Source organism: Protomyctophum parallelum (assembly GCF_964188405.1).
Source record: "Protomyctophum parallelum genome assembly, chromosome: 10".
NCBI classification, from domain to species: Eukaryota; Metazoa; Chordata; class Actinopteri; order Myctophiformes; family Myctophidae; genus Protomyctophum; species Protomyctophum parallelum.
In genome coordinates this window covers 44,421,492-44,434,943 of record NC_139704.1, presented here as the reverse complement: position 1 = coordinate 44,434,943, position 13,452 = coordinate 44,421,492, and the positions used below count along the sequence as shown (strand labels likewise).

Here is a 13,452-nt window from a genome sequence, read left to right as displayed (position 1 = left end):
TGAAATGTGGATATATGTGGTGTCACTGCGTTTCAGTGGAATGTGGATATATGTGGTGTCACTGCGTTTCAGTGGAATGTGGATATAATGTGGTGTCACCGCGTTTCAGTGGAATGTGGATATATGTGGTGTCACTGCGTTTCAGTGGAATGTGGATATATGTGGTGTCACTGCATTTCAGTGGAATGTGGATATATGTGGTGTCACTGCGTTTCAGTGGAATGTGGATATATAGTGGTGTCACTGCGTTTCAGTGGAATGTGGATATATGTGGTGTCACTGCGTTTCAGTGGAATGTGGATATATGTGGTGTCACTGCGTTTCAGTGGAATGTGGATATATAGTGGTGTCACTGCGTTTCAGTGGAATGTGGATATATGTGGTGTCACTGCGTTTCAGTGGAATGTGGATATATGTGGTGTCACTGCGTTTCAGTGGAATGTGGATATATGTGGTGTCACTGCGTTTCAGTGGAATGTGGATATATGTGGTGTCACTGCGTTTCAGTTTAATGTGGATATATGTGGTGTCACTGCGTTTCAGTGGAATGTGGATATATGTGGTGTCACTGCGTTTCAGTTTAATGTGGATATATGTGGTGTCACTGCGTTTCAGTGGAATGTGGATATATGTGTCGTCACTGCGTTTCAGTGGAATGTGGATATAATGTGGTGTCACTGCGTTTCAGTGGAATGTGGATATAATGTGGTGTCACTGCGTTTCAGTGGAATGTGGATATATGTGGTGTCACTGCGTTTCAGTGGAATGTGCATATAATGTGGTGTCACTGCGTTTCAGTGGAATGTGGATATAATGTGGTGTCACTGCGTTTCAGTGGAATGTGGATATATGTGGTGTCACTGCGTTTCAGTGGAATGTGGATATAATGTGGTGTCACTGCGTTTCAGTGGAATGTGGATATAATGTGGTGTCACTGCGTTTCAGTGCAGAAACGAAGTGGGTTGAACCACCTGAGGATGATATATACTTTATTATTAGACTGGACATTTTGTTTTTATATTACGGTTCCACATAGGGGTCCCCACAGTATTAATCTAAGTAGTAATTAATAATTCATAGTATCGAAAGTAACAAATTTCTCTTCCTTTTTACAGCCGATTTATATTTGCTATTTGTGCCATCCATTCCATTGTATGAATGTATTGCTTCAAAGACTACTAACAGTTGTGCTCAACATACTATAACAATTAGCATAAGTATTAAGTATACATGCACAGTAATTACTTGTTTACAAATGCATCCATCAATTATACCATCAAATCTCATTATAATTTGCTCTTGTATTTCATAAAACAAAGATTGTCCTATTTTGTGTGCCTAGGCCTTTTTTTTCTTGTTGCTATGGTATCAAAACGATTCAAAAGGAGTATTTTTTTATTTTATATGCTAGTATTATATTGAATATGAAACTTCTGGTTAGGTAAAAGTGTCAATACTCAATACCACAATGTAGAAATACTTAAAGTTCCAAATTAAAAGTTATGCAGAATTTCACATTTCACAGGTGCAATATGTCTAAATCTTTAGATTTTTCTTTTGAAAATAACCTAATATAAGTTTAAAAAAAATATATATATATCTAAATTGTACTTTACTGTGTTGAAAACTCAATAATTTATCAACAGACTCAACGGACTAGAAGGCGGCAAATACAATACATGATTTGCTTTGTCTTTTGCAGAGAAATTCAATGTGGTCTCTCTAGGATAACAGATGGTCTATCATTATGTATTTGTATGAACCGATTATTTAATTATGGATAACAATAGGAGCTTTAACCCATTCTGACCGGGCACCCATTTTGGTGTCAGCATCATGTTATGCTTTAGCTATTGAAAAATAGCAGATCTACAAGCTCATATCGCGCCACCGAGTGGCGCGATACGAGCTTGTAGGTCTGCTATTTTTTGAAAAATCGAAGAACGACTGACATTTTTTAGAATCTGATCTCAGGTCAGTATGGGTTCATCAGACCAGTGTGTGTCCGGCGGAAACCTCGTTTGAATCTGATCTCAGGTCAGAATGCGTTAAAGCAGTCACTGCCAGTCAGATGGTGAACCAAATGCTAATGTTTGATTTCTACGCTACTACAGGCTTATTTTGGTGAGGTGTGATTGACGTTGCAGCATCGTTTGAGTGCTGATGTGTCTTGAATGGCATAGCAGTTATAACTAGAAAAGGTGCCCTTCCGGGCACAGGTCTCCACCAGGTTATCCACAGATCCGTGCAGTTAGAGGTAAAAACACTTTTCGGCCAGTTATAGCGCCACCTTGAGGCTGAGTTGAAATTGTTCATGTGGCATTTCGTCCTCGGCATAGTGGGAATGTGCGTGCACAATTTCACGGAAATCACGCGATGTGTTCATGATTTGCAGCATTTTGTTTGAAACTGAGCACTCCTGTGAACTTTGGAAGCCAATCTTAACCAATCAGGATGGAGTCTGATAAATCTGAAAGACCCGTTTCGTTGAATGGCTCTAGAGAGACTGTGTACCAATTTGCGTGATGTTTGGACAAAATCTGTAGGTGTACTGTACAAAGCGGCCTCCTGGTGGCGCTATAACAGGCCGTTCTGGAAAGTTTGGGGCAGAGGTTCATGGTTGGCATCCAGGGAGTGTGTGCGCAAAATATGGCATCGACCGGGTTAACGGTGGCCGAGATTAGCTGTTCACGGACACACACACGGACACACGGACGGACACACGGACGGACGGAGTGCAAAACATACTCTCCCCACATGCCTTCGGCCTGGTGGAGACAATAATAATAATAATGTTTATAGTCCCAAAGGATATTAACCCATTCTGACCTGAGATCAGATTCTAAAAATGTCCTGACAGTTTTCTGAAAAAGCTATGTTTCTATGTCAGTGGTTCTTCGATTAAAAAAAAAATAGCAGTCCTACAAGCTTGTAGATCTGCTATTTTTCATTGCTAACACCAAAAGGGGTTCCCGCCACAAAATGGGATAATAATGTTTATAGTCCCAAAGGATATTCATATTCTCCACGCTGGGCAAGACCTACCCTGTTTTATTTGGCCGGATAAATGAAGTGTTGTGTGATTGGTCGAACAAAATATTGTATCCGGGGGAAATACATCTGACGGATGTTCCCGGCCCCGACACTTCCGCCGATACACTCTCTTTGCCGTATGTTGTGACCAGGCTTTTCTCTTGGCAGATGATTAAGGCCTGACTCACACCTTCGCATCTCGCATACAGCATTGATGCATGCTAGATGTATGAGACTTGTTTACTGATGCAAGCTCCCAATGCATTTCCAATGGAAGTCACATGGTTTGACACAACATTTTTGTTGTACGGCTTTCGGCTGTGTTTCGACTGCCCCCCCTCCTCCCCCTCATACAACAAAAATGTTGTGTCAAACCATGTGACTCCCATTGGAAATGCATTGCGAGCTTGCATCAGTAAACAAGTCTCATGCATCAGCTATACATCAATCTGTTCTGAAGGTGTGAGTCAGGCCTAAGACTGGACCGAGGCTACGGTATGTTCAGCTGAGCTGTGTAGTTTGCTGTGATTGGTCTACTTTTGTACTAGTACAAAATAGGTATGCATACATACCAATACCAACCAATCAGCCCTGCAGACAGCTGGGCCGTTTCACGTTCTTAAAAAAGGTTCCTCACATTTCTTTATAAATACATTGCAAATAAAGCATATCTGCAAGGTTACAATACATTGCAATGTGACCCATTGTGAAATTGTGGACCGCTTATTTTGCTATATTTAATATGATGTATAGAGGTCTTAAAAGTGGTATAATGTGTGTGCAACTCCCATATAGCATGTGGTAGGCCATTACAACCTTTACTTTACTGACCTTTACTGACAGCACATTTTGTACAGATGTGGTGCTCTGTGGTGGTTTGGTTAGATAGCGTGGGGTTTAGACAGATGTTTACCTGGTATGCTAGTTTCCAGAGATACAGCAAAATACATTGAAAATGTATTTTGTTACAAAATACAAATACTGGGTCAAAAATGTATCTAAATACAAAATACATCTTCCATCCCCATCGAAATACAAATTACAAAATACAAAAGTATTTCAAATACGTATTTCAAATACATGTATTTCAAATACTGCCCATCTCTGATGGGCAAAATATATTGAAAATGTATTTTGATACAAAATACAAATACTGGGTCAAAAATGTATCTAAATACAAAATACATCTTCCATCCCCATCGAAATACAAATTACAAAATACAAAAAAGTATTTCAAATACGTATTTCAAATACATGTATTTCAAATACTGCCCATCTCTGATGGGCAAAATACATTGAAAATGTATTTTCATTGAATACATTGAAAATGTATTTTGATACAAAATACAAATACTGGGTCAAAAAATGTATCTAAATACAAAATATATCTCATTTCTTCCATCTCAGCGAAATACAAATTACAAAATACAAAAAAGTATTTCAAATACGTATTTCAAATACATGTATTTCAAATACTGCCCATCTCTGCTAGTTTCCTGGAAGCACCACACACACACTTCTCTTTGCACTCTACTTATCTACTTATGTGACTTTTTACAATCATAAATTGTCTTCTGTTGACTTGGGTTGCATTACTTTCTCTGCGCTAACTCTTGTTGCTAATGATTCACACTTGTAAGCCGCTCTGGATTAGGCCTGTCACGATTAGAAATTTAGCTTGGCGATTAATTAATTGTCACACGAATAATTGCGATTAAAGATGTAATTGTGTTTTTGGCATTGAGCATTAATTGGAACATACGGATAAAAAAAGTAATTTCAGTTTGGGCTCCGTAAACAAAAGATGCAATAAGCAGATTTGACACATGATTTAGCTAAATCTAATAACTGTATATATGAATAGTGGGAATAGCTTGCCACTTGTAGATCGGCTATTTCCACAATTTTTTGAAAATCCAACTTGCAACATGTCATGATTTTGACAATTATGCAAAAAATAATTGCGACTATCTGAAATAAAAAGCGACTCTGATTGTGACAGGCCTATACTCTGGCCTATAAAGGCATCTGCTAACACATTTTTTGCGGGAACCCCTTTTGGTGTTTTAAACATTATCTTATAATTTAGCTATTGGAAAATAGCAGATCTACAAGCTCGTAGCGCGCCACCGAGTGGCGCGCTACGAGCTTGTAGGTCTGCTATTTATTTTTTATCGTAAAAAAATATGGTGCAAATCTTTGAATATTATATTCTTTCAAACTGAATGTTTTTAACTCTGGTCTAAATTGGCTAAAATGCCTAAATTGTTCCTGTGAATCATTATCAGAGATGTGTGGAAGCAGCAACATGTCGCGGCTGGCTGACGCACTCCCCTTCCTCCCGCTCTGCTCCTCCCAGCGCTGGCTATCAGCAGACGGAGGAGGAGGACAAAGGGGAGGCTTGTGTCGAGGTCGTGTCAGTGGCCGTCTCACTCTCTCTCTCTCTCTTCCCTCTCTTCAGTCACATGAGGCTCTTTGAATGATTTCACTCGCCATCCATCCCCCCCCCCCCCCCCCCACGCTTCAACCTGACACTTCCATATCCTCCTCCTCTTCGCGGCACGCCAGGCCCCCCCCAGTCCTAGTTATTACTGTGATCACAGTATATATTTTTACAACAAGTTTAACAAGCACTTATGATTATGTGGTCACTAAGCATATAGGTTTCCTGCTGAGTCTGTTTGGGTTTAGTGTGTGTGTGCGTGGTTTCTGGCGTGTCTTACTGGTGTGTGTGTGTGTGTGTGTGTGTGTGTGTGTGTGTGTGTGTGTGTGTGTGGGGGGGGGGGGGGAATGGCAGCTCCCCGGGATCTGGGACAGGTTTTCCTTTTTATGAGTGTGTTTGATATTCGGGACATGCTTCGGCCTTAAGAGCGCCATGATTCATTGCAGGAGGCGACATCGCCCATAGCAGAGATATCCACAGCACAAAGACTAATAATAGTCCAGCCTGACTTAGTATCCCATGTGACTTTCTTAATACTACCGAACGCTCAGAAACGAGTAAAAGTTGTTTTTAAGAGAAATATGAGTTCCCAACGTTTTCCTTCCCTGCTGGAAAACCTTTCGGTGGATAAAAGTGTACGCTAGCATTTTTTGACAGGGTTGAAGGTTTATTTAATTGAAAACCTTAAAATTGCACAGCAGCGCCAGATTGGTACAGGAATAGGTGTTGATTGGTCTCTCTTGAAATGTCAAATTCAAACTTGCCATATTGTGCCTTAAGGGATGTTTCCAAATGCACTGGTTGTCTGTCTGTCTGTCATATCATCATCACCCCATCTTATTTATTTCAGAAAGGGAAGAATGTAGTGTGTTTATTTAGCTACATAACCTTGTATATCTGCATCTGCTTCCATTAGCGTTCTTCCCTTCTACAGTAGAAATGTCTCCAGGTCTTGGATGGGGGGACTGGTTCTCTTCTGTCACAGGGGGGCACTGTTGTGTTAAGCTATAAATTGCACCAGTGCCGGCCATATATAAGCCAATGTCATATAGCCACACAAAATGGTTGCTACAAAACCCCACACAATTACAGATTGCACAATTATTAGTTAGATGATGATTAGTATTATTAGTATTATTATTAATTTCTTCCAAGAATGATATATTCCAGGGAGGTATTAAATGAACTATAATATGTTTTTATCTTTACCTTTATCTTTTTTTTTTGTTACCATGTGTTATCCCATTCTGACCGGGCACCCATTTTGGTGTTGGCATCATGTTATGCTTTAGCTATTGAAAAATAGCAGATCTACAAGCTCATATCGCGCCACCGAGTGGCGCGATACGAGCTTGTAGGTCTGCTATTTTTTGAAAAATCGAAGAACGACTGACATTTTTAGAATCTGATCTCAGGTCAGAATGGGTTTAATCAGACCAGCGTGTGTCCAGTGGAAACCTCGTGTGAATCTGATCTCAGGTCAGAATGGGTTATACGATGGGTTCTCAGAGTGCGGTCCGGGGACCCCCAGAGGTCCTTGAGGAGTTAACACTGAGAGCAAAAGCCTCGGTCCATTGTGTGCACTCTCAGAGTTGTGTTCCATTTAATTAGTACACAGAGTTGTTTTAAAGGAGAATTCCATGCTAGAATGCTTTCTTATCTTTCTTACCTTTCTTTGTAGTCGTTACGTCCCCACCAAAGAGGTCCAGGTGTTTTTTTGTGCAAAAACTCCTTATTGGCTATTTTCCCTACCATAAGCCCTCAATGAATTGCATTGCATTGAATGGGAATTGAATGGGGCTATGGGGTGTTATGCTAGTTCGCTTATTTCCATCGAAAGAAGTAGTAAAGTGTGCCGCTTGGGATAATATTTACATTATGAAGAGAGGATATATACAAAGAAATTATAACTTTGAGCGATGGAAATAAGCGAATTAGCACAACACCCCATAGCCCCATTCAATTCCCATTCAATTCAATGCAATTCATTTAGGGCTTATGGTAGGGGAAATAGCCAATAAGGAGCTTTTGCACAAAATAACACCTGGACCTCTTTGGTGGGGACGTAACAACTACAAAGAAAGGTAAGAAAGCCTTTTAGTATGGAATTCTCCTTTAACCCATTCTGACCGGGCACCCATTTTGGTGTTGGCATCATGTTATGCTTTAGCTATTGAAAAATAACAGATCTACAAGCTCGTATCGCGCCACCGAGTGGCGCGATACGAGCTTGTAGGTCTGCTATTTTTGAAAAATCGGAGACACTTTTAGAATCTGATCTCAAGTCAGAATGGGTTAATAATGAAACTGTCAGGATGTAATAGACATTTTTAGAATCTGATCCCAGGTCAGAATGGGTTAACATTGAGGATTTTACCGTGTAGATCCGTGTCCCGGAGGTAACTAACAATCATATCAAACCGGGGGCGCGCGCGTGTGTGTGTGTGTGTGTGTGTGTGTGTGTGTGTGTGTGTGTGTGTGTGTGTGTGTGTGTGTGTGTGTGTGTGTGTGTGTGTGTGTGTGTGTGTGTGTGTGTGTGTGTGTGTGTGTGTGTGTGTGTGTGAGAGAGTGAGAGAGTGAGAGAGTGAGAGAGTGACACAGAACTGCCTAAAATGTTTTTTGAGTGTAATGGCTGTTGCTCGCTGCTCCGTGTCTTTCAGGCATACGGTATGTCTGTGCTGCCTCTGAACCTGATAAAAGGCACGCGGAGCGTGGTGTACGAACGCCTGGAGAACAGCGAAGACACGGAGGACGTCGAGCACCAGATTGAAAAGCTGAAAGCAAAGGTTGGTCTCTCTCACTCTTCACCGCCTGAACGGAAATATAAAGGTTCCCCAAAAAAAAAAACCTCTGGCTTTCACAGAGACTGTATGATATAATAAAACAAGGTTCAAGGGCGACAGTAGCTGGGAAAATAAGTGGAGATGGAGAAAATAATTGAATAGCTAGCAAAGAGTTTAATCGTGCCCAGTAAGCTCATTTTACTTTTGTGTGTTTTTACCTGCTTCTGTGTGGTTTCTCTGTATTTAACCCATTCTGACCGGAGATCAGATTCTAAAAATGTCTTCTGCATCCTGACAGTTTTCTGAAAAAGCTATGTTTCTATGTCAGTCGTTCTTCGATTTTTCAAAAATAGCAGATCTACAAGCTCGTAGCGCGCCACTCGGTGGCGCGCTATGAGCTTGTAGATCTGCTATTTTTCAATAGCTAAAGCATGACCTAATGCTAACACCAAAAGGGGTTCCCACCCGACATTGGTTAATACTAAGCCCCGTTTTATACTTGGGCTATTCAAAAACAGCCCATCTACAAGGTCACAATGTGTCGCGAATCACAGCAATACGACATATTGTGAGCTTGTAGATCTGCTATCTTTGAGAGATTTGAATTTCTACAACATGGGTCTCCCAAAGTGGGGTCCAGGGACCCCTGGGGGTACTTGAGGGAGTTCCAGGGGGAACCAAATGGACCCGTCAGGGTCCATTTAACACTCTCAGAGTTAAATTAACCATGGTTTTACAATATAAATGGGGGTACCAGAGATAGAAATGCCATTAAATCAGGGGTCCGTAGCATAATGCGTGTGAATCTGGGAGTCCATGAAATTAATGTTTCGGAATCACTGCTAGAGAGCCGTAAAAATCCTCCCTTATCGGGGTCACTGGCATAATGTTTTCAAATGGGGGGTCCGTGGCCTAAGAAATGTTGATTTTGGGGTCCTTTTTTTTTTTTTTACTCTTACATTTTTATCCCACGATTTTGTAACCCAGTTTTCTTTTCACCCAGTGCCAATTATCTAATGTAATCCTGGGCGCTACACTTCCTCTGCCAACCTGGGGGGGGGGCAGCGGACTGACCTCATGCCTCCTTCTATGCATGAGGAGTCCAAGCTGCTTCTTTTCACCTGACAGGGGGGAATTTCCCCGGCCGGACGTACAGTAGCGCATGGAAGGGACACGTTATTCCGACCAGTTCCTTTCCCCTCCATCAGGCGCCCCGGCTGGCCATGGGGGGAGGTAGTTTTAGAGACCAGGAATTATGGCATGTTTTTGTGAGGGTATCTACCCTAGGGGACACGGGGAGAACATGCAAACTCCACACAGAAAGGCCCTATCGCCAACCCCCGCCTCCATTTTGGGGTCCTTGACAGGAAAAAGTAGTGACGGCAGGGTGGAAGTTGTTAAAACATGAACACATTTGAAATATTCTCCCATGCACTCCCACCATCTGACCTGCTCTCATCTGTCCCCTGTACTGCAATGCAACCTGCTCAGCACTCCCCACCCCCCCCACAGCACCAGCTGGAAAGCACTGAAAACTCACTTAGACATTATTTGGCTGCTGACAACTTTGCCAGATAACGTTTCATTTTTTTGGGAGTCACCATAAATTGATGTAAAACTTTGTGTACAGTTGTTTAGGTCCAAAACAAATGAAAGAAAACTAAAACAGAGTTGAAATTCAGCCCATACAAGCGTGTTGTTTACTGTAACCTGGTTTAACCACTCCCCCCCCTTGAAAGATCAATAACTTATAAATATTATAATAGTTTAGATTGATACTTTGGTAAATAAGGTTGTAATTTTCAATTTGGCTTTGTTATCTTGGCAGTTTGTGTATTAACTGAGCAGTGGTCAAAAATATTAAAGGTATATTCAGTGATTTCACTCAAAAAACCTTAGGTTTCGTTTTTGGCTGTGGGACCCAGCCTTTCGTCCAATCAGGATAGAGAGTCAAAAACGAAACCTAAGGTTTTTTGACCCCCAGGGGTTAACTGGGGACAGGGAGGAACTCCTTATATGGCCAGCACACTCTATAGTAGGGAGGATTATCACAACAAAACAAAAAAATAAGTGATAAGTGAAATCACTGAATATACCTTTAAATCTCATCAGCTATTTAACCACTTAGGTCCAATCATATGATTGGAAATCGGGGCCGATCACGTCATTTTCAAATGATCGGGATTGGGTTTTCGGGAGAAACATCACACAGACTCCAGAGACAATAATGTACCCATTTGCGAATTTTGGACATAATCTGTAGCAAAAAAAAAAATGGACTTGAATCAATATTATATCCATATCATGATAGACTGGATATTGTCTGATATTTTGGATATTGTATTATTGTGATGTGATATGGCATAAAGTGTTCTATAAAAACATAAATATCGGATCAGGGAAAAATCGGTATAGATGATAACAAGTTGAGTAGTAAAATTCCCCTTCCAGTTCCTCGTGATCCCTGATCATTCACTACTACATTTTAACCCCTTTTGGTGTTAGCATTATGCTATGCTTTAGCTATTGAAAAATAGCAGATCTACAAGCTCATAGCGCGCCACCGAGTGGCGCGCTACGAGCTTGTAGGTCTGCTATTTTTGAAAAACGAACGACTGACATAGAAACAGCTTTTTCAGAAACTCAAACTCAATTACAGGATTTATTTAGTGTGTGTGTTCTGCATGATGTTACACAGCTCTTCGCCGACCTAACGCAGACTTCGCTGTAACGGCTGTGTGTTGTTTTTGTTAATTACCGTCAGTGTATAGACGGCCGTCCGCTGTCCTCCAGGGACCGCCACAGCCTGCAGGAGCTGGAGGGCAGACTGCAGGTCCTTCAGCGCCGGGGCAGACACCTGGAGATCGCTGAGAGGAACTGCTGTACCAAAGTAGGCCGTGCCCTCAGACCCTTTAAGGTGAGCGCACCATATGGTCTATAGCTGCACCGAGGAGGAGGAAACAGTGGCTTCCTTTTTTTTGCTGCAAAGTTCATTTTCGTGCCCTTTTTTTTTCTCCTTTCTTTTTTTTTGAGTGGTGCCACCACTCCCAAGGAACAGCAATGTCTGTGTTGTTCACCTACTGTATGTATGTGATGTTAATGAGCACGAGTATGACTATCAGTACCAGTAGGGGCACTGTTGTGCCAGAAACAGAGAGAGAGAGAGTGCTGTACTGTTGCCTGCTAATATATGAGAGAGAGAGGGAGAGAGAGAGGGAGGGAGGGAGGGAGAGGGAGAGGGGGAGGGACGGAGGAGAGAGAGAGAGAGAGAGAGAGAGAGAGAGAGAGAGAGAGAGAGAGAGAGAGAGAGAGAGAGAGAGAGAGAGAGGAGGGGGGAGAGAGGGGAGTTGCACCACTCAGTTCACACAGGTGTGATTTTTTTTTTTCTCTCAAAGCACATCTTTCGCTGTTCGTATAATAATAATAAACTGCTGCTTTCCAAAATCTGTCTGAGAAAATACAAATGTCCATAATATGGCGCGGTTAGGATTGGGATCCTGAACCGGAGGAATCGGGAGCAAACCGGATCCAACATTATCCCATTCTGACCTGAGATCAGATTCATATGAGGTTTCCACTGGACACACACTGGTCTGATTAACCCATTCTGACCTGAGATCAGATTTAAAAAATGTCAGTCGTTCTTCGATTTTTCAAAAATAGCAGACCTACAAGCTCGTATCGCGCCACTCGGTGGCGCGATATGAGCTTGTAGATCTGCTATTTTTCAATAGCTAAAGCATAACATGATGCCGACACCAAAATGGGTGCCCGTTCAGAATAGGTTAAAAGGAAGACCCGGAATTGGTTTCATCACATTTGGAACCGTTTCCCAGGCCCTGGTTTTATTTATCCCACTGTCAGAGCTATAGTAGGTTATGTGGACTTCACGTCTGCTGTACAATTACTGTACAGTACCGCTGGTTCTCAAACTTTTATATTTCATGGACCACCATAGACCTGTTGACCCATTTTGACCTGAGACCAGAATAAAATTGTCTTCTACACCCTGACAGTTTTCTGAAAAAGCTATGTCAGTTGTTATTCGATTTTTCAAAAATAGCAGACCTACAAGCTCGTATCGCGCCACTCGGTGGCGCGATATGAGCTTGTAGATCTGCTATTTTTCAAAAATAGCAGACCAGTGGCGCGCTACGTACGAGCTTGTAGTGGAATGATTTGAACAGTAACTGCAAATATTCCCTAGATTGATTTTTTTTACGAGCTAAATACAAATGTCCATGACTTTATTAGCCGCTCAATTGCCTTTAGCTAACATTGATTCAGTTATTCAGGTCAGTTTGATAACTTTGGACAAAATGTAAACAAACGCCAAGTCTAAAAATAAAGCCATTAACGGGAAAATGGCCTTTGTTTATGTGAGAGTCAATGACATTGACACACGGGTAGTAGCGTCCTTTAAAAGGATGCCTCGGGTGTTTTTCTTTCTTTCATTCTTGTTCCATGCAGAGAGAATACAATTAAAACGAGCTAAATGTTTGTTATGTTTGTATAACTATTAACCCATTTTGGGCGGGCACCCCTTTTGGTGTTTTAAACATTATGTTATAATTTAGCTATTGAAAAATAGCAGATCTACAAGCTCATATCGCGCCACCGAGTGGCGCGATACGAGCTTGTAGGTCTGCTATTTTTGAAAAATCGTAAAAATGTGCCTCAAATTTGGAATATATTTTTTCAGAACGAACGTTTTTAACTCAAATCTTTGCTTCTGGAGAGGTCCCTGGAACAACATATTTTCAGATGGGGGTCTCGGTGGCCAATTACAGATCATTTTTGGGGTCCTTGACATGAAATATTGAGTGATATAGGCCCAGAAACATAGGTATTTCAGAAAACTGTCAGGATTTAGAAGGCTTTTTTTTATTTCGATGTCAGGCCTAAATGGGTTAACATAGCAAAGTGGGATCTATTTGTTGCATCGCAGTGTCGCAGAAGTAGAGCGAGGGAAAAGTAAACTGTGTGGTGGACCATGTTGTTGGCGATGTTCATGGCATCTAAGATCATTTAGGCAGACATGGCAGGCCCAACTATTTCACAATATGACAATTGGGAGGCAATATAACAACTAGAAAGGTGCAGATCTCCTGGTTGTTTCCGTTGTGGCTCTGCAGCCATCATGGGTGTACAGTAAGTGTACAGTAAGTGAAATATCTCTTGGCTGTGCATTCA

The 13,452-nt window shown here is 41.5% G+C and overlaps 1 protein-coding gene across 1 annotated transcript in view; it reads left to right on the top strand.

Moving 5' to 3' along the window:
- The window catches only part of lmbrd1 (LMBR1 domain containing 1), a 185,032-nt gene that overhangs the window by 117,023 nt on the left and 54,557 nt on the right, over positions 1–13,452 (top strand). The window contains exons 8-9 of the mRNA XM_083775213.1: positions 8,137–8,262; positions 11,024–11,176. Of these exons, the coding sequence (XP_083631339.1) occupies positions 8,137–8,262; positions 11,024–11,176 (279 nt within the window). The remainder of the gene's footprint in view (positions 1–8,136; positions 8,263–11,023; positions 11,177–13,452) is intronic.